The sequence below is a fragment of the Trematomus bernacchii genome, unplaced genomic scaffold (genome assembly GCF_902827165.1).
Source record: "Trematomus bernacchii unplaced genomic scaffold, fTreBer1.1, whole genome shotgun sequence".
Lineage (NCBI taxonomy): Eukaryota > Metazoa > Chordata > Actinopteri > Perciformes > Nototheniidae > Trematomus > Trematomus bernacchii.
In genome coordinates, this window is record NW_022987531.1 from 1,367,713 (window position 1) to 1,395,524 (window position 27,812).

The 27,812-nt window shown below is 42.2% G+C and overlaps 1 protein-coding gene across 1 annotated transcript in view; it reads right to left on the reverse strand.

The window, feature by feature from the left end:
• The window catches only part of LOC117476112 (serine/threonine-protein kinase 32C-like), a 114,249-nt gene that overhangs the window by 24,675 nt on the left and 61,762 nt on the right, over positions 1–27,812 (reverse strand). The window contains exons 3-4 of the mRNA XM_034122488.1: positions 14,053–14,204; positions 4,862–5,035 (exon numbers count right to left, since the gene is read on the reverse strand). Of these exons, the coding sequence (XP_033978379.1) occupies positions 4,862–5,035; positions 14,053–14,204 (326 nt within the window). The remainder of the gene's footprint in view (positions 1–4,861; positions 5,036–14,052; positions 14,205–27,812) is intronic.

Here is a 27,812-nt window from a genome sequence, read left to right on the forward strand (position 1 = left end):
GGGATTCTGATACGAGTGCCAGATTCAGCAGCATGCATTTTGTTTGATGTTCAAAAATTCACTTAACGTTTTATTCATTTCGCAGCGAGCACAGAAACACCAATCCAACATGAAACGACATGGAAGTGATTTGCTATGCTGTACACAGGAACAAACTGTTTAAACGTGTTGAGTGTATGATGAAGACAGAATGGAAACAGAAGAGCGAAGAGGAGAGAAAAAAGGAAAAAGGGACTCTACAGTTTTACTTCTCGTTTTCTCATAGGACCAAATGTACCTCCTTGGACATGGTGGCAGCCGACTGTTGCTAGGAGACCAGAGACCCTTCTTCATTCAGTTGGTGCAACAAAATAATTGTATAGTATTCTCCTGTCTAAAACTTACGGGGTGGAACAAAATTGTAGAGCTGGGGCCGGCTATGGATACGGAGGGATTGGATTATGGCTCTGAGATCAGACATAATTGTGTCAAAGGCTAACAGCTGATGTCAAGGAGAGGGTGAAACTAATCTTGGAATAAAAAGCACAGATAAACAGCGTCTGTTGCCTTTAACTATAAGCAGAACTGATGTCTGACGTCTTTGCCAACTAGACTAGGAAAAAAAAAAGACAATGACTTCCTCTGGTGTTGTGAAATGTGGGAAAGTGTCAGATTCTTTGAAATGAGCTCACATTCGCTTGGATGTTACACAAGCACTGCATAATGCATGAGGATGTTGATATGATATGTGAAGCTGTATAGTATTATAGTATAGTAAGGCATGCAGGTACACACATCACACATTTGCAAATCAAAATACATAAACATTTGTATTTTTATACAGTGTTTATGAAGCCTGGTGGAATTCTGCTTTTAATTCAGTTTCTATTTTCCATCCAGATCTGTGTTGTTTATTCAGCCAAACAGGCGCTTCACTGGACATTAGGTCACATGGTAGACTGACATTTATCTGTTAACCTATTTACACAAGTACATTTTGCCAATTTGTTATTTCATTAGCGAGATGTGGGGTTGGGGGTATTTCTCTACCTTTGGATGTTGCCTGGCTAGCCTTTACCAACGGGTTCTTCAAGTTATGCTAATTGTGTTCTGGCTCCAGCTTTATTTAATTGGGTTGAATTGATTTGGCTTCATTGGATAGTCCATGAGAGAGACAGGGAAGGAAGATAGAGACAGGACCGTATACAGCAACGGACTGGGGCTCACATTCAGCATCATTAATAAAAAAAAACAAGTGTATTTTCCCAAATAGACTATTCTTTACCATTAGGCTATGCTTCATGAATTTCAATTTGTTATTTTCTCAATTTATTTTAATTCTCTAAAACACTTGATGAACACATTTGCAGGCTGAGTGCTTCATCATTAATCTCTGTATTGTTACTGTGCTAAAAGAGTATTTAAATAAGAAACAGAAGGAATGACGCACGCGTGAGCATACACACACACACACACACACACACACACACACACACACACACACACACACACACACACACACACACACACACCACACACACACACACACACACACACACACACACACACACACACACACACACACACACACACACACACACACACACACACACACACACACACACACACACACACACACACATGTAATCAGGATGAGGTTTTGAACAAGGTTCAAACTGTTGTCTCAGCCATCTGTGGCAGTAAATCTGCAGTCTGCAGGGATCCGTCTCCTTCACTTACTGGACTGCACACACACACAGACTGCAACGCTCAGCATATCTGGACAAAAGGCTGCGGAGAGTAAGTCCCCCCCTTCTTTAGGATGATGGATGATATCAATTACCAGAACAAACATTAGGGCTATCTTTGTAAATGGAAAGTAACACTAAATAAAAACAGGGAGACCCAAATGCCTGAATAAGGGTCTCCATGCAGCCCACACCAAGACTCACTGAAAGAAGCCTCCAGATGTTTGATGCATAATGCTTATACTTTTTCTTCTTTTATTTTCCATTATGTTGCACTCTTAAAAACACATTTTGGATATTTAGACACGGGAAAACAAACACATTCTTATTTATATTCTTCTCCATATCAACATTTATTTATTTATTACTACTACAATTAACAGCATTTTATTTCACTGTACAGTATTTAATTTGACTTTCTATATATGATTCTATTTAAATGTATATAGAATCCTACTTGGTAACAACATCCTCTACATTTACCCCATTGAATTGTCTTTTTACATGTAAATAGTATATATGTGCATTACCTGCACACTGGTCTTGCAACATCATCTTGCACTATTTTATTCTACTCCGTGTCTTCTTGGACCATTTCCTATTGTTTATTTTATTAGTTTTATTGTTTTTCTTACGTCTTATATTATGACAATAAAGCCTTTGAATCTCTTGAATCTCAGGGATACAACGGTAGGTTAAAAATAGGGAAAACTAAAGAACATGTAGAGGGGAGCTGTAGGGCATCATGCACTTCTCTGGAAGAATAATGTTCTGTCATCCGAGAGGACGTGTTCTTAACTGGTGAGGTCAAAGTGGAAGCAGCTACAGGATATGATAAAGGTGGGTGCAAATATATAAATATATGTCTACTGAGACACTTTAGTCATGTTTAGAGCCTACAGAACTGCATAGTATACACTGCTTGGTATAACGACACTGTGACTTTGTGTTTCTGATACACTAAGTGCTTACACAAAGGAAAATGCAGCGCTGCCTCTGGGATTGAGATCATGCACTAGCACACATCAGGATGTAAAGCATGTGTTTTGTGTTCCAGCCTGAAGAGTAAATCATTACATTCATAAATCACCAATAATGATGCTTCAAGCTGGAGGACAGAGCACAAAGAGAAAAAGCTCTTAGACACAACCTTGAGGTATTCTTTAGGGTCCTTCAATGCAGAAAATAGGCTAATGCTCTGAAGTGAAACTGGTGAAAAGTATGTTAGATGAAACAAAATATAATGATGTAATGGCCTGACACTGGTGCTTAGGGTGCATGTGGAAAGAGCTGGAAGTATTGTGGATGAAAAACACTTTAATGGGTGTATTTGTGAAGTCGATGTGTCTGGCTCTCTCTCAGTTGTTTTTTTGAAGACTGAATCAAACCCAGAAAAAAAACATCTAGTCCAACATTGGACATTTATATAATGTTTTAGGCATTTTTATTTGGTAAAACTTAAAAATAAATCATGCTAACATCACTTGTTGTCTATTATATAGATATTCCTGGTTAATTTAAAGCTGTAACAACTCTTTCTGTATGTCTTTAAAGAGGCCCTATTCTTCTCATTTTCAGGTTCATATTAGTACTCATTAGGCGCTTTCACACCAAAAAGAGAACTTAGTTCATGAGAACGTTTCCCCCCTTTTCAGTCCCTGCTACAGAGCAGGGACTGAAAAGGGGTGAAAAAAGTTCCAATTTCTATTGGCTGGGCGAATTGCAAACCACGCCCCGTAAAACTCTGAAAAGTTTTGTGAAGCCGCCATTGTATTTGCTGGCATTAGCATTATTAGCATTAGCATTAGCCCCGCGCACCAACGGAGAGAGAATAACTTATGGCAACACAAAAGAAAACATAGGAGCGGTGGAGATGAGGAGGTGTCGGTGTTCTGGCGATTTACTCGGAAGGCTTCAGTAGAAGCTGCTGGGAGTCCCAGCAGCTTCTACTGAAGCCAGTCCCCAACTCCGGGGACTTCCGGCCGGGGACTTCGGGTGGCAGTATACACCGTGAAGTTGTTTGCGGCCTGCCAGTAAACCCAAAGCAGAAGAGGAAGAAGTGACTTCAGCGGCTTCATTTGCGTAATCTTCCCTCAGGGACTTATTCAGGTGTGAACGCGATCTGCTCTTTAGTTCCATGGGGGAACTAAGTGCTGGGAACTAAGTGCTGGGAACTAAGTGCTGGGAACTAAGTACGGCAAAGTACTTGGTGTGAAAGTGGCTATTGCCTCTACTGGGACATGTCTCCATGCTTTAATGTTCAAAAAGCTCTTTCTTTTTCTCATACTGCCTGTGCTGCAGCACCTCTTTTCACCCTCTGTCTGAAACCAGAGCCCAGTCTGCTCTGATTGGTTAGCTGCACTACATGTACCCATACCCATATAACACACTACAGGAGAGGGAAACCCCAAAAAGCTGAATATGGCACCTTTAAAAAATACCCACCCTTTGACAGCTACCTATTTCCTCCTGAAGGTCAGGTTTTTGTTTGTGTAGATGCTATAATGTCTGTGTGGTCACAGCTGTTGCAAATGTGCGATTTAAGCTACAAATGAAGGCTGTATTAATTGAAGATCATTACCTCACTCTACAGTTTCCCTCAGCTCTGAGTAGTGCCTTAGGACATTTCTGGTTGTTTTTTAGATTTGTGCCAGAAACAGTTTTGGTTGAGTTTCACAGCTCTCATCAGGGCTTTTTTTTAAACGCAGTAAATATATTGTGCTGTTCTTGGATAGTTTTTATTTGTACTCTTTCACTCTTCTTGAAGCAAACACCAGAAGACCACTTAGAGTCATTTATAATAATTGGATCTTAGTGCAGCAATATTCCTGGGAGTTTTTAAAAGTACATTTTTTATTTGCCTTCTAACTTTTGATTATTTTGAGTGGTATCACTGTTCACTGTTCTGTGATCTAACTCTTTCTGTTTTGTTTTAATAAGTTCTTTGTTTTTGTTTGTATGTATCTTATCTTACTCTGTAAAGCACTCTGGGCTGTATCTTGCAAGAAAGGTGCTATATAAATAACGGTATCATTATAATCAAATGATAATGCAGTATCACAGTGATTATAATGCATTATCAGACCAGACGTGTTCCTTGTTAACTTCACATAACTAAAAGAGATGAATTGTACCTGTGGATGATGTGCTGGTTCTGCAAGTAGTCCAGAGCCAGCGTCATCTCACAGAGGTAGAGCTTCACAGCATCCTCACTGAACTGGACGTTCTGCTGCAGGTGGTAGCGCAGATCTCCTCCCAGCAGGAGGTCAACCACCATGAACATGTCCTCCTCATCCTGAAACGAGTACCTGGGAGAAGAGGGGAGGACAGTGCTCACTCTATGTCCAATGTCTTAGAATACACATGCAATACAAGCAAAGGCCGAGCACAAACAGTATAGGGTGTGTGTGCTCTCGCAAGCAGTGCACAAAGTAGATAACATGAGCAAAGGTTACACATCTGCAGACACACATGCATGTTGAATGAAACCTACACATCTGTATGAGCAACCACCGGGAAACATGCTATATTCATACATCCATCTCTGTCTTGCACCAAAATAAATACCTTTGAATAAGCAACCTTTATGCATAATGCATATTTATATACGTCAATGCATGCTTCAGTTGGTTTCTGTGTGAATGTGTGCTTTCTGGCAGGCTCTGAGCACGCTGGACAGCAACAGAACACACATCATTATCCTAATAACATGCCACTACTGTGGAGGAAATGCAAAAAGAGAGGGATTGGTTGTCGAATTAAAGCTTGAAACCACCCATCTTTGCATGATGTGACTTAATTGAAGGCTGCTCGTGGTCTGCTAGACAATTTTTGTCAGTCAGGCTTACTAATCATGCACATCAAATTAAAACACAGCCTCTCAGTGATCTGGCTGGGGATTTGTAGCACTCCACTCCACCATTTCTGCCCCAGACTTTAAACAAAACATTAAGCCACATGGGTGAACAAACTGTTTTGTGCATCGAAATCAGATTTATCCTCTAAGAAAAAGCAGAATAATATCTTAATAGGCCCCCCTTGTCAATTTGCAGAGGAGGAGGAAAAACAAATGGAGCCTCTGTGGTTTCGTCTATCAAACTCTGTTTAATGGGGTCTGCTATCGAGCCAATTCTTTATTTTCCCATTAAAAGCTCTGATACTTTGCCGATATGAGTTCTTTTTATAGCTGCAGGTTCCCTCTGTTTCCTCAGGCTTGGCCTGTACATTCTCATTGGTCCTATTCAGGTGTAATTTCCTACCTCTCTATAAGTGAGAAATGGGGCCCGTGTTTGCTGCAGAGCGAAATCAATCAATCTCTTCCACAGACTGGTGGAAAAACCCATTTGCAGTACTGTTGGGACTTTTTCTCCTCCAAAAACAAAGCGTAGATTAATTGATGAAAGGCCTTCGACTTTCCTGTGATGGAATAGATAATGGGCGGAAAGTACACTCTATTGACTCAGTGTACACAAATATAACACACAAAGCTTTGTATTACCATCAAGTGTGTTTATTCTACCTCACACTTTTCCTTTTCCTCAGACAACCTGACACCACTGTAGCATGTAGCATGCACTCAATAGAAAATGACAGCAGAGACACCTACATCAGACACAGTGCAGCGACCCGCCCTGACCCCTCAGAGATCAGCCTCAGCATTAAAACACGGCCTCAGCAGATGGCCGGCCGCAGGATGTTGTTGCACTTGGCAGGGGTTCTTCACTGTCACCTTTTTATCACCTAATTGTCACGGTCTGATTCCCTGCATCCAGTTGACAGATCATTGTTGTGTGAGGCGGCAGGCGCTATCTCGGTGTTCTGCAAAACAGTCTTTCCAATCCCCTGCGCAAATATCTACACTCCTAAGAGAAAGCAGCAGCAGCTCTGGCTGGCTGTCATTTGCTTCCACACTTTTCGCTGAGGTGACAAGGAGATGTCAGATATTGGCCGACAACTGGAGCATAAAAACATCTCTTGGGCTGACAAGACTTGTCACCTTAAAGACCTTCACAAAGGATGCGAGAGGAAGGAAACACAAACGATTTGATCTCTTTTTTAGAGAACTCTTTGATCCAAATTCTCCCCAATGTAAAGACAAACAAAACCTCAGTAGCTGTTTTTCTACAGGCCCAACCTCAAAGTGAGCAAAGAGGAAATGATGTATCATGTGAATGCAGCTTTAGTTGAACGACACAGACATATATTCAGACATCTATCCACCCCTAATTTCTGGCCCTTATTTAGGTCTTGGTCAAAAGGGTTCCACAATATAGGGGTCAGTATGCTTCACACAACTATTCAAAAGAAAAAAATCGGACAAGCACGTCCACTTTGAAAAAAAAGGAAATGGCCACATGTGTGATAGTATGGAATTTCACTCAATTGAACACCATGATTGCCTTTAAGAGAGATAGTGTTTGCCCTTAACCCCCTATGAGTCATTACGTCTCATCTCTCGTTGACCTGTCAATCTTTTGTCTTTTGACGAACTCTAACCCTACTGTTCCAGGAAGTTTCCAACATGTTCCGACCTTAAGCAAAGTACTCAAGGCTTCCCACTTCCTCCAGCAGGTTCCTAGGGGATCCCAAGGTGTTAGGCCAGATAAGATGTACATTCTGTACGCTCAGGGTCTACCCTTGGGTCTCCTTGCAGATGGATTTGCCCGGAATACCTTGACAAGAATTAGTCCAGGAAAAACTCTTATCAGATGCCACTGGCTTCTTTTAATACGAAGGAGAAACTGTGTATCTTTTCTCAGATAGCAAGGCTCCACGTCTTGCCCAACGGGGAAAGGAAAACCCATTTCAGACGCTGGTAATCAAGGACATGCTTACTTCAAGGGGATGGTAACATTTGTGATGACATAGGTGAAGGGCGAATGGGATTTCCAGCAACCATCTGAGTCTTCTGCAATGCTTCTTTGATGCAGCATGGAGCTGTGAATCTCTTGAGCAGGAGGAGATCTTGAAAAAGCCAAACACCATTCTATTTGCTTGCTTTCTAGTTTCGCTCTACGATGAAAGAAGAAGACTTGAGGAAGAAGTCCAATATTTACTCTCTTTTCAGTTTCATGTGTATTTCCACCAGCTCCTTGGGGCAATATCCGGCTTTATAGTTGCTAAATGTTCAGCAGCCAGATGCTAACTTTCAAGTTTCAAGTTTCAGTGCAGGAAAGGTAGCATATGGTGGATTTCTATATATCCCTACCTCTCTTCAAATCTGCACAGCCCTCCACTGTAAAATATAAAATACAACAGTCTGTCATATATTGTCATATATTCATTGTACTACGTTTAGTTTTTTTGTTTATTTTGTATATTTATATTTGGTGTAAATACTTGTCTTTTTTTTTTTTTTTTTTACAAATATTTTCTTTTTATAGTCATTATATTTTTGACCTTCTCTTAAGTATTTCCTTATATTGTGCCCCACCATACACCAAAGCAATTTGCCTGTATGTGTAAACGTACCTGGCAATAAACTAGACACTGATTGTGATTATCAGAGCTTTTAAGATGATAAGAGAAATACAACAGGACCACAGAGTAGGACACTGCACTTTGTGAACATAAAGTGTTCCCCCTAAAGTCATTTGAAATGCCCTATTCTGCTCCTCATACTGAACAATTAGCACAGTTTATTACAATAGGCACAGAGACGTGTGGGTCAAACCCTTGATTATGAATGAATGCCTGGCAGTAATCTGAGGCCTGGGGGGGGGGGTGGGGGGGGGGGGGGGGTGGGGTTGGGGGTGTGGGGGGGGGGGGGGCCATGTGGCTGAGGCCAGGACAGGACAGGCTGCGACAGAGACGAGACTACAGTAAGGGAAGAAGGTTAGCCGGCTGGAAGGAGTACAAGGTACAGGCTGAAATAATCAGGCCACAATGACAAATGAGCACAGGGAGGTAGGGAGGGGAGGCGGAACAGGGAAAGGGTTTTGAGGAAAAGGCAACAGAGAAACAAGAGCTTGTGATTCTGTTGGCTGGAGCCGCTCTGAAAAGTTTTCAATGGCCTAGATAAAGTTGATGATAGAGATGGGCCGGCAGGAAGTGGCTGCGTGACTCAGTCACAACACGCTCGCATGCACCTTTGGGATCCGGCAACAATAGTGTGAGTGAACGCTGCCCCTCCCCTCGGCGCCCTTCAACAAATGCCTGAAGACACGACACCCCCACTGGCCTGCTTTCACAAGGTGCACTTTCAGAGCCATGTCCTACAAAAAGTTCTGCTTTAAAAGAAGCCATTTCAAGGCTGCAAATCCAGGGCAAAACAATCTGTTGATGCACAATGATATATGAGAGGCCGAGGTGGAGGAAGTACTCAGATCTTTTACTTAAGTAGAAGTACCAGAGTGTAGGAATACTCTGTTACAAGTAAAAAGTCCTGCATTCCTGGTTACTCAAGTAAAAGTAGAAAAGTATTAGCATCAACATATACTTAAAGTGCCAAAAGTAAAAGTAGTCATTGTGCAGATTGGTCCATTTCAGAATAATATATATGATATGTTTTATAATGATTGATCATGAAAGTGTTCTCAAAGCTGGTAAAGGTGCAGCTAGTTTGAATGACTTTGTATACTGCAGGGTAGCTTGTGAATTTACTCCAGGTGGAACTAAAGTCTGATTTAACACTTGATTATATTTCACATCATTCATCCACATCTGTAAAGTAACTAAAGGTATTAAATACATGTAGTGGAGTCAAAGATTTACCTCTGAATTGTAGTGGAGTAGAAGTACAAAGTGGCATAAAATGGAAATACTCAGTACCTCAGAATTGTACTAAAGAACAGTACTTGAGTAAATGTACTTAGTTACTTAACACCACTGATTAGAGGAGAACACTCCTGTGCTTTTGGAAACGATATTTGGCCTTCTATGAGGGTGATGTGAGGCCATGCCCCTAAACAGGGCTTGCTATAAATGCTGACTGTAGGTTGAAGAGGCTCATTTGTTCCACACTCTCCTAAGGCTTTGCTCCACGCAGGCCTGAAATCAATATTCCTAATGGAGGCTGAGCAGGACACAGAACATCCATCCTCACCACTCCTCTAGCTCACTCTCTGACTTTGACGGAGTGATGGACAGTAAGAGCAAAGCCATACACCAATCCTTCAGATGGACTTGAAACCTTTCAAATCCTTTAATGGCGCGTTTCCACTACACGGCCTCGCTCGGCCCCGCTCGGTATGGCTGGGCCTCGTTAGGACTGGCTCACTTTATGGCGCATTTCCATTACAGTTTAGGAACTGGGGTAGTATCTATAGTAACGCAGTGTAGGCGGAGCCGTGACGTGATCTTCAGAGAACCCCAGAAAAACAACACAGCCGTTAGCTGTTAGCTGTTAGCACTCAGAGCTCACAGCTCCTCATATATGTTCAGAAACTAGACAAAAGTTAAACAACAAGCCACACAAGCCACAGACTGTCTGTGTCATGGTGAATACAGTCGCTGGTTTATTTATGTCTGCATAGGCCGTTGTTGTGAGTGTGGACGGTCGGAGCATATACTGCATTAGCTTAGCCAATCTCCATTTAGAAAACAAGCATTTTAAAAGGTTTTTCACCTGCCGTCTGTCTGCAGACTTGACAAAGCATTAATTCATGGTTTTTACTAACCGGTATCAGTATGTTGTTACTTCGGCATCATTTTGAAACGTGTATTACAATTAAATCACGGTCAAATATGTCCATCTTGTTGTAGTTGTAGCCCCCTTGCCAGCGATGCTCTCTCTAGTTTAGCATACTCAGCCCGACTCAGCCTCGTTGTCTCTGGCCCTAGACCCGCGATTTTATGAGGCCAGAAAAACTGTGAATTAGGACCCGCCGGCCGGTACTAGGCCAAGTGGAAACGCAATCAAAGACGGGCCGCTGACGTCACAGCCCTCTTAAACCGTGCTCCGCGCTGTAGTGGAAACGCGCCATAAGATGCTCCCGTGGGGCCGTGTTCAGTCCCCCCCCTCTCTGATGACAGCCCCCCAGCCCCCCAGCCCTCCGACCCTGACTCTGTTCCTCTGTGGGAGCGTCCCGTCCACCATGAGTCACTAAAGGAGAGCGTGAATGCTTGTTTGACTGATCTGTTGTGAAGTAGCGCTTAAGGCGAGCCTTGCCTTTATAATGATGTACTATACTCCGTAAACAAGGGGATCAAATGTGTTGCTACGCCTGATGCTGGTTAGTCTGGCTCTCTACGTGGGGAGAGATGACCCCTGCACTCTGAGGCTTCAAACAAAAGCAAGGGAAAGAAGAAGTCAGCATCTTCCAAGGATTTGTGTGGATTTGGTGTGAGCGGTAGATGATAGTTCATTTGTCCCCCTCCGAGGTAATCCATTCAGTGTACCCTCCACTCCTACACATCATATCTCTGCAGCGAGGGAATGGTCGCAGCAATTATTGTGGGCTGCAAACTTGACATCCGCCCAGCTTTAGGCAGCCTTTACGCAGCTGATGCGATTCGGTGTAAGCTTTCACAAGGTTGCTTCCTAATGAATTTTCTCTGAAGCTATGGACGGAGCTGTTCAAAAGCACAGCGGAATTCAGGATGTTTCCAGGCATAAACTGTGTCTTTGTGTGGAGGTAAGAGCTGGAGGAAAACCTCACAAATCCTCTTAGTCGACCAAACAGATCAATGCCAAATGCTTTTTTATCTTCCCTCCTCTGTACTTTATGCCCCCCCCCCCCCGCACCTCTTTGTGATTGCAGGAATGATCACTTCCTCTGACAGCTGTTTGGTGTGTTTTCCCGCATTCTCTCTGAGTGGCTGAGTGTCTCTTTGGCTCCCTCCTGGCACCGTATCAATAAAAAACACTCCCATGAAGCTGTATCAAAGCTGGCGTTTCTCGTGACTTGCATCTTTTATTGTACGCTTTTGAGAACAGGCAGTTCCCAAAAACCCCAGCTGGTCTATCGCACGTCCATTAATATTGAACTGAGTGCCCAATTGCAAACTGACAGGAATCTTAACCCTCTGTTTGACAAGCCTATAGTAGATGCTGGCAACTGTCTGATCTCCAGGGAATTAGTTAAACAACATACACACGTGACGGACCAATTAGGTTCCTAGTTGTTATACAGTGAGGGAGACGAGGGGAATATGAAGCAGCTATGTTCCCATCAGCCCCATCTCATTACCTGCTGTATCCAGCAGCAGCTAAATGAAGCAGACACTTTATGTGATGCATACAGGTGCAACACATAACAATGCTGTCACGCACAGATGCTCACAAGGCGTAAACTGGGGCAGAAATATCAAACATACCTTAGACTCCAGATATAAATTGATTTCCTTTTCTGCTCAATGTGTCCTCCTCTCTCTATCTCAAGAAGGAAAAGCACAACTTTCCTTCAATTAATCACTGCTATGCACAGAGAAAGCTCAACACTTTTGTCTCAGAGGATGATCTTTGGATTGGTCCTGTATGAATCCATTTACTTGATGAGGACGGTGGAACCGATCCAGACTCTATTTTCAGTGACTTTCTGACTGTATTTCTGCACAATTAGGGTACCAAAAAGGGGATTCTCTCTCTTGCATGGGTCCAGGTTATTCTCTTACAGACACCAACACAGCTGCTCAAGCTCATGGCCTGTGCGCTGCTTAGACAGATTCATATAGTAGCTGCATTCAGACGCACAGCTGTTTAGACGTCCCATTTCTCTGATGGACAACAACCTGATGGAAGGTACAACAGCCTGTTGAGGATGTGCCTTTGCTCTGCAACTCTTACTAAGATGCTTTATTTGTTGCAGGTTTGACAGCTTCCCTATGCTTTTCAAGAGGGATCAAATATAATCACACAAGCTCGGAATTTACATGATGCAGTTTAAACACAGTTAAATAAATAAAGGTGCCGGCCATCAGCGAACCGAGCCCGGTAGTCGACCGGCTCGGTTCGCTGACGGCCGGACGTACTGTGATTCTCCAGAACACACAGTTGGCCAGTCCGCCCCTGTGTAGCATATTATTTTCGATGACAGATGAGCAGATCGCCACTGGGTTTTCAACTAAAGACACAGCCACGCAAAAGCTGCGGCATGTACAGCTCCTTATGGGTAGGCCTACTGCAATGTGTGAAGTGCGCTACACCCCTGATCGTTTCACCATGGAGGAAAGCAGCAGAAAGTCGACTGGAGTTAAAGAGAGCGGGGCATAGAAGTTATCCTTCTGCGCTGCGTTGCGTGCATGGCTTCCTTCTGCAGGGGGAGACGCGCTCTGCCGGCGGTCTCGTTCAGGATCCAAAAATACAATTTAAATATTTTGCACACTTATTCCTAGTGTGCCACTGGTTACGGTCAGGGGTTGCCGACCCCTGATCTACAGTAACTAAGACATTTTGTCGAGTTACAACTTCCCAACAAGATAGATGGGCCTTTGTGGAGCATCTCCGTGAAGCTGACTTAGAAACAGAGAGGAGGTGTGAAGTGTGAAACTTTTTCTTCCCACGTCGCAGCAATTATACAGTTTAGCCTCTTTGTCAGTAATGGCCATTTGAGATAGTGCTGGATGCAAAGTATGAGGGAGAGAGTGAAGCAACACATGGACAACTAGAACACAGAAGGCTTTGGCAGCCATACACTCCTGCAGGGAATGATAGGCTACTATAAAAAATACACAGGCCTACTACTGTACGCTCATTAAATGCCCACAGCTTGTTCTCGTAGAGTGGCTTCTCTAGTAGCCAAACATATTCCGAACATTAAACCTAAATCATTCACAACTTGATGAGGGAATGAGCTCGACTTTGTCTTGGTTCATCTGCTCAGTCTCTACACAATCCATCATGCGATGCGTGAATATCAACATATTCTGCCAACAATTGCTCAGAGAAGATAGGCACGTGCAATATCATTCTACCAATTACAGAGGAGGTAAAGTGCTTTGTGTAATATGCCGTGAATGCCGTGCCAGGTCCCCAATTACATTTAGAAATGTGTCCCGCACGGAGATGAGCGTTGAATAATGAAAGCAGCCTCCATTCACCCACATATCAGACTCAAGGGAAGAGTAAGGTCATTATAAACCACAGTAATTATCAAATGTGTGCTTCATGGGCTCTGAGTCAAAATGAATATTCCAAAATATCTCTGCTGTGTAAATTGTTTCTTAAATGAATAGCTGTTGGTTTTCTTTGCTTTAGGCATTTAGGAAACCAACAGCACTTTCTTTCAATATTCACGAAAAGAGAACATCTATTTGAGGGATTTAAGAGTGAGCATGCACTTGTCTATTGGGAGGGCAGATATACAAAATACATAGACAGACAAAGCAGGCGACCGACACAGGCAGTGCAGACCACATTGAAAGTGTAAAAACATGGGATAGTCACCAGAGATTTACTAAAAAAATATGTTCAATTTCCTGTAGGATCTCAAGCTCTCTAAAGACGTTTCGGACCTCATCTCTCTCCACGCACTGCTGTTTGTTCATGTACTTCATGGCGTACATCTTCTCCGTGTCCCTCTTTTGCACAATGCATACCTGCAGAAAAAAGGAGAAAAACAGGTATAAGAAAAAAAAACTGAATCAGAAATCCTTTCTTCGTCCGGCAGCGGGGAAATGTACAGTGTGACAGCAAAAGTGGCATAGCAGGTAAAGAAAAGGCATGCAATTATAATGACCAAGCTAACTTATTAAATATAGAGAAGAAAAGCACACATTAGTAGTAGAATAAAAATAAAGGATAATGGATAAAAATAAGTAGCAGCTATTTAAAGAGTGACATAAGTAACATATTAAGGTGTTGAGGCATTAGAACAATTTATAAAACTGTTTGGACATTATAAACATTTTAGTTTTTTTAATATAGCAAGTAATTATTGCACATTACAATTGCAAAAGAAAGTGTCTGTATTATGTATGATTATTTGTGTATTGCAGAATTATATTGGCATTGAAAGTGAATAACTGGTAATGTGTCGAAAACAAGTTTCAGCTCCACAAATGAGACCACACTGCCATGAGAATGAAAAGTATTTTTTTTTTTAAACACAGCATCTTCTAGCTATTGATTAAAGCCAGTGTTGATAGATGCCCTATACCTGTGAATGAAATGCTGACACGACACTCTGCGCACCTCTAATTCACTTCTCAATCACAGAACTTTGTGGCACAAACCACTTCCAAACAAAACCTCATTATTTATTTACCGCTTGTGTTTTTTGTCAGTAAGTGGCCACGAAAAGGTCAGGAGCAGGACGGGACTCCAGAGAGGTCAGAGTCATTACAGTAACATTACCGTGGCAACCAAAGTCATTAAGTGGATCATCTGTCTGCTGCAGATCCTGACTTATGGACAAATAAGGTCCAGTCTGTTCTCTTGTCTTACCTTAAGACAAGATAATGAATCAATGCATAAGGATGAAATGGAAAAGAACAGGTTTGCATTCCTAGAGAACTCTTATGCCAAATGTACATAGACACAAATATTGATGCACCAGCCAGGATTGTTTTATGGTCAGTATGGAAAGTAGGAATGAATTCAGCAACTGTCATATCTTATTGCAAGTGTGCATTGTACTTAAATGGACTGGGATACATCTGAATCTATGCTTTAATGCAGGGGTGGGGAACCTCCGGCCTCCGGGCCGTATACGGACCGCGAGACCATTTGGTACGGCCCTCGAGGTAATTTATAAACACACGCAAAAAAGAAAAAAAGAAATCTAGACCGCAAAAGAATTAAACAAGCGAATGCCTGTTTTTCCTGGCCAAGGTCAGGGTCCTTGAACACAACACGAGCCTAACGTGTCATCACGTGGTATATGTCTCGTCTGACAGGGGTGTAGTTCTGACGGAGAGCACCAGAACGTCGCTCCGCCACTTCATTTAAAATTGCTGTACCCATAAGGAGCCGTACACATGCCGCAGTTGTTGCGTGGCTGTGTCTTTAGTTGAAAGCCCAGTGGCGATCTGTTCATCTGACATACTGATCATACAGTCAAGAACTTTGTTGTTATTAGCATCTGGTTAGCTAGCTATGCTAACGAATATAAGAAGCTTTTTCTACAACCAGTGAGGTAAAGGCACATCTTTATATGATCATTATAGTTATAAAAAACTAAGAGAATAAAGTAAACTGGTATAAAATACTATATGACAGTAAAAAAAGTTGTTATTAATAAACAAGAATACAGTTTAAAAGGGGAGTGATTTGTAAAATATCCATAAAGAAAAAGAAAATCTGTTTACAGTTCTGTTTCATATGGGTGTTGAGAGATGTATCCATAGATCTCCTAATGTTGCTCTCAAAGTGCACCAGATTGATGCTTTTAACTTCAACATTTAAAAAAATATCTTCCGAGGGGGCATGCCCCCGGACCCCCCTAGAGGAGGTTAGGTCCCCCCCCACTTAAATCATGTCCACATGGATAGGAAACTAAATACATTTGCACACATCTTGTGTCCATATCTTTCTGTTTTGGTGGTCATGCCACACCGTGCACGTGCATGCGCGAGTCATGGTAAGATATCTGGATTAAGAGGTTCTCTTTCTTTGCACAGAATGAAAGAAAGGCCAAATGAATGGGCTGTGATTTTACTTTTTTTAAGCAGAGGTCAATCATTTGTACGGCTCTCGGAGGATGTTGAAAAAATTGAAATGGCCCTTGAGAGGAAAAAGGTTCCCCACCCGTGCTTTAATGTATCTTTACAGCAGTCTCCAAAGAGAAGTAAGATCTAATTTGCATGACTGTTGAGCAGGGAAACCACAAACGCTCCACACTGTCAGTAAAATGCCTAAGTGGGCCAGAGGGAGAACACATTTACAGTAGCTTCAAATAAAAATGACTTAGGAGAAGCACATAACTATTGTTAGCTCTTTATTTCTTTACACTTGTCGTTTGTATTGGTGTGAGTTGCACAGTGTTGAATATAAAGATGTCTCCCTTGTCTCCAATAAAATGGATGCTAGTCTATGAGTACATGCACAGTACTTTCTGCGGTGATAGCGTAGAAAGAAAATAGTTCTAATATCAAACTGCTCACAACAAGTTTTATGGATTATCATCAGTACATGGCTCATTATTTCTGGAAAGAAACATTGCTGTTAGGTAAAATACATTTATGTAGGTGCTTTGAACAGCTGAGTACTGTCTACTTTCCATTATAAATCGGAGATATTTTTCGGGGAACTGTGTCTTTTATATGTGTTTAATAACATGTCATAAAGAAACCTTGTTTCCAAAACTGGGGAAAGGGATTAAGAGAAAAACTCTTGTCTACATTCACGCAGATTTGACAACAGTGAGTGTGCATGACAAAGATCTGACTATGAAAGCATGCCCGTGGCAGAGTGCAGCAGCAAACATCATTACTTACTTGTAAACACAGTTTAAATATGCAAGCCTTGGTTAAACGCTCGGGGAGGGGGTCGGGTTTAATCTGATTACCCAGCACCTGCATGTAAAAGCACTCTGATTTGATTTCTCCCACTAACCTGGCTTCTTACGTGCGAGTAAACAAAGGCTAGGTTCACACTGCAAGCCTCAGTGCTCCATTTGTATTCTCCTCAGATGGATTGATCTGTGGGGCTGTTGCATTATTTTTTAAATGGCCAGATTAGGGCTACTTTTCTCTGAAGTGTGAACAAAGCCATCGTAAAACCCTCACTGAAGACAGGAAGTTCAAATCAATATTGACTATCAAAGCCCTTCAGGAAACAGTAAGCAGCTGTTTTGGCCCTAAAAGGTTTCCCCCTGTGTCCTGTGTTTAGCACTTGACCATTCTCTGAAGATAAAAGCTAAACACCCCCCTGATATTATTTGTACAGACAGAAGGCAGGGTTGAGTTGTCAAAGCCCAGGTCTGGTCATTACAGTGTGCGTCAGACAGATGGCTGTTTAACACTCTGGCCCGATGCACTGCAGAAACACCGCCTCAGCTCCTCATTCTCTCATGTGTTTGGTATTTAAAGGTCTCCCATTATGCTATTTTTAGGCATATATTATGGGTCTCAGATATATACAAATATATAAAAAACATGTCTATGACGTGTTTTGCTCAAAATACCAAACAGATCATGCATTTTAGACATCCCTCATACCCCTCTATTTCAGCCCTGTTATGCTGCGTTCACACCGGAGGCGATGCGAATATTCGCTTCGCTCTAATCGCTCCTATCGCATCGCTCTAAACGCTTGAGTTTCACCGCGGCTGTCAGCTGTGTTGACTCGCGTCATTCAAACAAGACGCGCTGGCTCGGGAGCTACAACTACAACAAAATGAACATATTTTACCGTGATTTAATTGTAATACACGTTTCTAAATGATGCCGAAGTAACAACATACTGATACCGGTTAGTAACAACCATGAATTAATGCTTTGACAAGTCTGCAGACAAGACGGCAGGCGAAAGACCTTTTAAAATGCTTGTTTTCTGAATGGAGATCGGGTCGACCAGGCTAAGCTAACGTTGTATATGCTCATTCCACACTCATAACAACGGCCTACAGACATAAATAAACCAGCGACTGTATTCGCCATGACACAGACAGTCTGTGGTTTGTTCATGTTTAACTTTTGTCCAGTTTCTGAACAGATATGAGGAGCTGTGAGCTCTGTGTGCTAACTGCTAACAGCTAACGGCTGATGTTTTCTGGTTGAACGTCAGTGACGGCAGGCTGAGATCCTCACCGCTGATTGGCTACCGCGAGATCGCGTCACGCGAATATGACGCTGAAAATTGAACTTGAGCGTTTGTCGCGGCCCCCTTCAATCGCCTCAATCGCGCCGCAGAATTCGCGTCCACCGCTTCATGCTCGCCATCGGAGCGAATTCGCGACTATCCGCGTCTCTGCATTGACTTTACATGTAATCGCGCCGCCCCCAAACATCGCATCGCATCCGGTGTGAACGCAGCATTAGAGAAGTGCTGATTCTGGGTCCTTAGCTTTAAAAAAAATATATATAAATTTTACCCAGATACAGCTAAATGCTGCCGTGATTAAACGCCATGTCATGTTAAAAACCACATTAAGGAATATTTCTGAAACAGTATGGAGCTCAAATGCTTTTTCTCTTGCAGGTTTACCACAAGGTGGGTGAGTACCTTTTTATATTCTGCTTGTTTACACATACTCTCTCCAGTACAGGTTAGCTCTGAGTGTTAGCGATGCTTGCTAATGTAAACAAAGACCATATTACGTCACGCATTGTTTCTGATAGCGATGTTTCTGATAGGGCCGTGGGTGTAAAGCCAGCCCACATTTCCGATATTACGTCATATTGGACGCAAATCTGGATCATCTCCGTTGTTCCCTTCCCCCCCCCTCCCCCCGTTTTTAGAGATTTGAGTACGGAGGAAAAGAGAGAGGGTTGTATTGTCTGACACTTTGTGAGTCTCCTTACACACCGGGGACACACAGTTATGTATAAAAGACATCGAAAAGTGCATTTTGCATAATAGGAGACCTTTAAAGGGGACCTATCATGCAAAATGCACTTTTGTACGTCTTTTATACATGAATGTGTGTCCCCGGTGTTCCAGGGAACTCACCAAGTGTCAGAAAACACAACCCTCTCCTCCATACCCAAATCTCTAAAAACGGGGCTGCAACGGATCTGATACAGACTGATCCAGATTTGAACATTTCTCTGACGTCAGGACGGAGGAGCTGACCTATCAGGGGAATGAGAGGTTGCCGTGGCATGGTAACAGCATGGTAACACGACGCTCGTAACTCGTGTTCAGCTGCAGCGCATGCAAAGACAGGGTGGAGGAGAGCAAAATAGAGCGAAATGAGGCATGGCTAAAATGCATGATCTGTTTGTTATTTTGAAAAAGAAAACGTATAAATATACCTTATATAGATATGGCCCTACAATATATTATTCAAATATAGCATGATAGGTCCATTTTAAGCAAATGAATTGCCGACTGGGAAAAATAATCTGCCTTCCCTTAAAGGTAGGGTACAGTAGGTAAATTTGAGAAACCGGCTCGAGATCGCTAGAATTTGAAAATACACAATCGGAGAAAATCTGCCACTTCCTTATACGTAGAGCCCCTCCTCCAACACACACAAACGCGCACAAGACCAATGAGGGCACGAGATAAGTTTGTGCACAGATGGAAGGCTGACAGGCAGGTAGGCCATCCAGTTATTTTAGCCGGGCCGGCTAAAATGATTGGTCGTGCTTTTTACAGTATTACGGCTTCCACAGATGACATTTTGTTATGGATTTTTTGTCAAAGCACTTAAGATATTCATTGCTATCGGGATGTTAAGAGCATTCCATGGAATATAACAAAAAGTGTATCTCGAGCCGGTTTCTCAAAAACGTACCTACCCTACCTTTAATGACAGATTTCCCTTTACGCTGGTGGATTTTATTCACTTGATTGAATGGGGAATAAGACGATTTTAAGACTAAACACCAAAGTAAATGAGGTGTTAAAATTAACATTTTCCATGAAGTGACAGGGATAATCTATGACGATGTAAAAAAGCCATTTATTGAATTTTGCTCATGGTTCCCCTCAAGCACACGGCTTGAAACGAGTGCCAGGTCTGACTCAACTCTGACTCAATTCCCCTTCACTTTCATTAGCTCATCACATCTGAAATTCATCAGATTATACTGAAGAAGATAATCTATTAGCTGTGTAGTTTACTATAATAACTACAGATTCACCAAATTAGTATTATAAGTAATAATTAGTATTCATTTTCTACAAGCCCTTATCAGCTTCTCATTTAAAGGGGACCTATCATGCAAAATGCACTTTTGCACGTCTTTTCTACATGAATATGTGTCCCCGGTGTTCCAGGGAACTCACCAAGTGTCAGAAAACACAACCCTCTCTATTTTCCTCCATACCCAAATCTCTAAAAAAGGGGCTGCAACGGATCTGATAAAAACTGATCCAGATTTGAACACTGTCCTGACGTCAGGACGGTGGCGCTACGGCTATTGGGCCAACTCCACCAATCAGGAGGAGACAGCCACGGCCATTGCCGTTCGAAAGCGCTGGAGACGCTGTAGTACATATGCCAGGCCAGTAGATGGTGCTGTTCTCACTGAATCTGCCCAGAGCTAGAAATTGTCAAATTGAGCAAAATGAGGCATGGCTAAAATGCATGATCTGTTTGGTATTTAAAAAAAAAAAAAAGTATAAATATGCCTTATATAGGTATGGTCCTACACTATATTATTCAAATATAGCATGATAGGTCCACTTTAAGTTCTCAGTTGCGGCTTTCACACCAGCGCTTTTCCCTTTCTAGCTCCTAGCGAGAGCTTTTCTGGTTCAGCTCCGGTTTCCCTTTTCAGCTCCCGCTCTGTTCACACCGCCCAGAGCTGCCGAGAGATTTTGTCCCACAACAACAACGGGCCGGGGACTGCGTCGGGTCGACGATCGTGTTGCTTTTAATCATACGAAGCCAGATTAAATTAAATGACTTCTCCAACCTTATACTTTTCTCCAGAGTGCCGTGGTTCATTGTTTATTAATGTGTTTCAGCGGCATTTACCGACCGCTGCAGTGCTGGCTGCTCTTCAACGGGAGTTTATTCTCCCGTTAGCTCCGGGTTAGCTCACACGGCTCTAAAGTATTCACTGTCTGACTGTCACACAAGCAGCTGATACATATCCCCAGTTCCCCTTAAGTGAATGTTTGTCAGTCTGAATTGACGCTGTTTGGTGTCAGTCTGAATTGACGCTGTTTGGCATCACAACGCTGTTATGAAAGTTTCTCTGGTATAACATGGGTGATGTTAGCATAGCAACCGAAGCTAAACTGACTACTTGCTAAGCCGTTTTCTATAGGCACATTTTACCGGCGTATTTTTCATTATGATTCTACTTGTGATAGTCGGACATGACAACCTGTATAGCCCATGTATCTCCACAATGATCAATAACAGCGAACGGATGGTCAAAGTAAGGTTTCCTGCACGCCTCGACGTAAGCGACGCCGCGTCATAGCTCCAAAGCTCTTGCCTCTGGACCGACAACTTTTTGGAGCTGGAAGTGAACCGCATTCCGGAGCTATGACGCGCCGCCGCTGCGGTGTGAACAGGAAAAACCGGCGCTTTTCAGGCTCTAGCTCCCAGCAGGAGCTGGAAAAGCGCCGGTGTGAAAGGGGCATGTGATTGTCTATTTTCTCAGCCAAATATTTGCTGGATGTCATCAGCTTTAGTTATAGCTAATTATGTTAACATTAGCTGTATGAGTGGTTGAAAACACAACAATCTGCTGATTTTCTAAAGTGTCCAGCTGACCTGCTTCAAAAGGAGAATCTTTTAAGTCTTAAAGCAACCTACAAAACAAATGTAACTTAAAAAGAAAACACTTTTACATTGACTTGTAAATAACACAATAAGGTAGTTAGCAGACGACACAGCTGTGGTGAAAGTAGAGGACCTGAGCCACTATGTAAAGACAACAACCTACGCCGAAATGTCAGCAAGACTAAGAAGCTGAAGCTGGACTTCACACGAAGCAAGGAAGGAACTACTCCCCCCCCCCCCCCCCCTAGATATAGACAGGATCATGATACATTTTCTCCCGGTTGAGGTTGGGAAGGATGGAACAGAAACAGGTCAGCACTGAGAGGCTCAGCAAGTATGATCCCTAATGAAGTCACTAAAACAGCATTAAAACAGGGCCTTTCTGAGGCCCCGCTCACACGGGACCGTTTGCGTTTATGCACAGTATGCGTATTCAAAAAAGTCTTCCGTTCACATGCATTTGTTTCATTTAACGTGTCTGTTCAAACGAGGCCGCTGGAAACGCTGTAGTACATATGCCGGGACTGTAAGTGGCGCTGTAACTTCCGCCAAAATACACCAAAAGCAGCGAAGAAGAGCAGCCCCAGCAGCCCCCGCCGCAATGTTGCCATGGCTACCCTTCTGTTCATGCCCCGCCGTGTATTTAGCAACATGTAGTTCATGTAATTCTCCATGTCCACTTGTTGCTGATGGTTGTGGTAGAGGAGCTGTATATTTTTGCACTAATATCTGTAGCATGGTCAGTAGCAGTAGCACTAGCAGTAGCTACTGACAGGAGGAAGTGTGTGTGGTGATTGCTGGTATTCAGCGGGATATAGTCATTTCCTCAGCATATGGATAAATGCAACGGGGAAGTTAACTGAAAGAAACCGAATCTGTGGATATTGCATCGACCGACGTCTCCGTGGAGAGGACCCGCTCAGAAAAGAGATATTCTCTACAAACACCGGGTGAGATCCTCCTTTGTCAATATAATGGATCAATGCATGAAATCTGACTCTGTTTATTTTGTTTAAGGAGTATATTGGGCGTTAACTATTCTGGTTTGCCTTTTATAATATTATTTCATTCAAGAACCCCTTGTGCGTTTAATTAACACAGCTATTTTTGATGGTTGCTACAGCAATGAGCAGGAGAGGTGCTATTTTTTTTTTTTTCCGCTATTTTTTCAGGAAATATTCGTATAGAGGTGATTACACGGACTCGGTTGACCCCCCAGAGCGTTTCGTTTGCAAATCTATCCACCTTGGGACCCGTTATCGTTTGTGGGGTCAGTTTCTATCGGCCTCGTGTAAATAATAGGGCTATACGCACGCGAAACTATGCAGATACAAGCAGTTTTCTCCTCGTGTAAACGGCGCCTGAGTGTATGCTGTGAAGCCACACAATGAGGCGGTCAGTTAATGCCTCTTGTCCTAAGTAGTAAGCTAGTTAGCTGACATGTTATTGATTGCTGCTTACATTAGAGTATCAACACTATTTCATCCATTCCTGAAACGTTTTCTCTTGTAATAATACATTTGAATACATCTGTATAGGAAGGTAGGTATTGTCATTAATGTTATTTTGATGTCCCATATTACAAAAAGATGATCCTGGTGGTTTCTCTTTCCGAGGTAAACCACAGCATTTTGCATTTTAAAAATGTGGAACATCAGCTGAAAGTGTTGCTTATTGCCAGTACAACATTTTATAATCCTGCTATAGGATTTCAAGTCTCACTATCAATTCAACCATACCCCATACCCCCTTCTTAGACATTATTTTCTCTCCCTCAGCATGATAACACGCAGCTTCAGGCCCTTCCTGTTTTCCCTCGATGAGCTCAGACCCAGTTTCTCTCTGCGAAACAGCCAGGCCAGTCTACCATCTGCACTGTGCAGGAGGTAGAGCAAATACACAAAGAAAGTTATCTCTACACTTATAATTGTCTACTATTAAGGCGAATAAGTTATTTCCAATATGCACCTTATTACATTTAAATTCATGCTGTTTTCCATGTCACCCTGAAAAAAAGGTTGAGGTTTATAGACTCTCCCTGGCTCAGGACCTATTTTTGAAATGTTATTTATGGCAGTGTTGGGAGCAGTAACATCCTCTAATAAAGATGCACAATATCAGATTCTTTATATATATTCAATATGCCTTTTTTGAAAGGCCAATTGCCAATACCAATATACAGTAGATGCACAGATTTGTTTCCACCTCACTGCAGGGAACTTTCTACTGTAGTGGAATGTACATAATATATACAGTAGCTACATTAAATTATTACACATGAACTACCAACTGCTGCTTAATTTCCAAACTAAAGAAACGTTATTCAAAGAAAGGATCACATTAAGTAGCTTTATGATCCTTGAAATGGAAAAACGAATAAAAACGCACATTACTCGATTTTTCATTAGCGTGCATCTCTATTCTTAAATAAGGCATGTCAAAAGTCTCTTGAAAATAACCAGTGAGACCTCCACAGTGTTCACTATCATCAGAATGCCTGTGCATGTGAGAACATCCATGTTGTGTGGGAACGAACATGAAAGGAAGGTTCTATATGAGGCTGTGATCAAAATGCTGAACTCGTGGTTCCATTCATTTTCACGGAAAACAAATGTTCTACCAGATATGATCTGTTAAGTTGAGAGTACTGAGCAGATCTTTTTTTAAATGGTCCCTGCTTGCAATCCATTACTTTGTGAGCAATGCAGTATAGGATGTGACATGTTCACTGTGGTGGATAATCTATTTAAAGCAAGCATCTAGCATCCTCAGACGAATGGTAGGAATTTCATCTCAAATCGTATAGTCTCATTTAGAACATGTTAATGATAATGTAAAGCACATGCATGGTCTCAATTAGTAGCTATATTCATTAAGCACCATCCTTCAGCCTCGTTTTCTCTTATCCTTTGATTTTTTCATGTGACCTCATTCAAATTCAAGATATGCCATGTACAGTATGGTGGCTCTTGAGGCTCAAGCTGCTGCCCCATGCCATTTTTTAGCTAATGCACCCCTCTGGACCAAATTAAAACTGATTATTACAGCTCTCACTGCTGGGGCTTTTCTTATAGCACTTATAGTTCCTTATTTTTATACTGAAACTTGCACTACTGTTCAAAAATAAATAACAACAAACCTGGAATTATGTATTTGGGACTTTTTTTGGCTTTTTCTTGTTGTACCGAACCCGTACCGAACCCGTACCGAACCGTGACCCCCAAACCAAGGTACGTACCGAACCGTGAATTCTGTGAACCGTTACACCCCTATGTGTTCCTGATCAAGTATTTGTCTCTGCTGACTGTATTCTTTGTACTGACGAGTGCATTATAGTGAGCTATTTTAAGTATTCTTTATTAAAAAGGCCAATGCTTGTGGCAGCTGTGTAGAATGTAGGCCCCAGAGTTTCACAACCAATCAGATATCACGCTGTCAGTCATCTCCCAGCAGCCCCATCTTATCTGGAATGCTCAGGAGCCGGACGACCGACTGAAATGATGACTTTTATAAAGGATTTATTCATATATTCATTGGGCATATTAGCAATTCAATGCATTAGCCCAGTTTAGTATGGAGCAGAAGAAAGTAACAATTTTGAGGCGAGAGGTGTGAGGCAGAATGTTTTTTCTAGCTATTTGCATATGAATAGAGACATTTTCACCTACATTGAAATCTGCCGAGATGGAAGATCCCGGCGTTCGTTGTGATGTTCCGGTTTAGGAATGAGGTACAAAGAACAATTCTCTCAAAAGCGGTAATGGACACTAAAGTGATCCTAATTAATTCTGAAACATTATCTGGAAAAATGCTAATGGTCAGTATGAGCCAACCTACTGCTCCACTGCAGGTCAGGGTTTCATTGTTAAATTCTAATTTGGGAACACCTGCTATTTAGATTAGCTTTGAATATTTGTCACAGATAAAGGTTGTTTTGTTTTGCAACAGGCAGGGTGGAAGCCAAGGTTGAATCTGAGGATGGTGCCAAAAGTCTCAGTTGGCTGGCTCACTGTGCATCTGGGGGAAGAGAGGTGGCTAAAACACTGGCACATCCACAAAACCCAACTCTGGATTTTATAACCTGCAGGCAGCAAGAATCATCCAACAAAAATAGCTCATGGTGCTGTTTACTCCATCATTTGGCTTCAAAATGTACTCAACTTTATTTCTAACATTATACATGTATCACTGTCAATTATCAATGTAGAATTTTAAACTCCCCATTTAATTTGTGTCATCCTAACCTGACTAATTTATGTTTTTGATGAAGACTATTTCAGCCGTAAGTTTGAAGTGCAGTGAATGTTAGTCAGAACACACGACTGTGCCTGTGTTCATGGTAATGATGCAACATGTCAGCAGGTGCCACAGTGCGGCTCACTGATGTGTTTTTTATGAGGGGCCGTGTAGGCCAAAATTCAAACTAACCTCGCGCACACACTACGGAAAACATCTGGCCTTGCACACACACTACTGAAATACTCTCAAATTCACTACTGAACACCTCACACACACACAACTGAAAAGTAAACCGCACACACATACTACTAAAAATGTACCTCACACACACGCAACTGAAAATTAACCTCGCACACATACTATTGAAATCCTCTCACATTCACTACTGAACACCTCACACACACACAACTGAAAATGAAACCTCACACACATACTACTTAAAACATCTGGCCTTGCACACACACTACTGAAATACTCTCACATTCACTACTGAACACCTCACACACACACAACTGAAAATTAAACCTCACACACATACTACTGAAAATTAACCTCACACACACGCAACTGAAAATTAATCTCGCACACACACTATTGAAATCTTCTCACATTCACTACTGAACACCACACACACACACACACACACACACACACACACACACACACACACACACACACACACACACACACACACACACACACACACACACACACACACACACACACACACACACACACACACACACACACACACACACACACACACACACACACACCACACACACACACACACACACACACACACACACACACACACACACACACACACACACACACACACACACACACACACACACACACACACACACACACACAATTTGTTGCAGCTGAGGAATAGAAGAGTAAAAACAGCAGAGAGCAGACAGGCTAAACAAAATTACACCGAATTCAGGTGGAGAAGAAACGTATATATTGGTAACATTTTGATGCACGGATTTGTCAGGAATGTAGCACAACATAAAAGTGAAAGCAATGCTCTGCTAAATACATTTTGGGTCAACTTTTAGGTACAACTTCATTTATTTAGCGTCTAGGAGATGCACTGTGAATATGACCAGTATTATGTTGATGCAAACACGTGGACTTTATCAGTAAGGGAGTTTCTCGACCCCACTGCCCCTGCCTGAATCCCCTCTATTGGACTCCTTTGTTTACTTCCGGAACATAGTGACACTATGTAATGTAACACTCACGCTCCTATTGGCTAGCGCTCCAACACATTTAACGTGATAGGCTAATGTCTGGTTTCAGACAGAGGGTGAAAAGAGGTGCTGCAGCACAGGCAGTATGAGCAAAGTAAAGAGCTTTTTGAACATTAAAGCATGGAGACATGTCACAGTAGAGACACTAAATACAAATATGAAACCTATAATGAGCATAATAGTGCCCCTTCAAATGTGAAAGTGAAAAATGATATATATATTTTTTAGGTTAAATCTAATGGAGCCTTGTCTGAGCAGGAACACTGAATGCACACCAGTGTTTTTGACCTGCTGTATTTAAACACTAATCTTGCTGTCACGGTCCATGTGACAATGAATTCAGCCTGGCAGCTGTC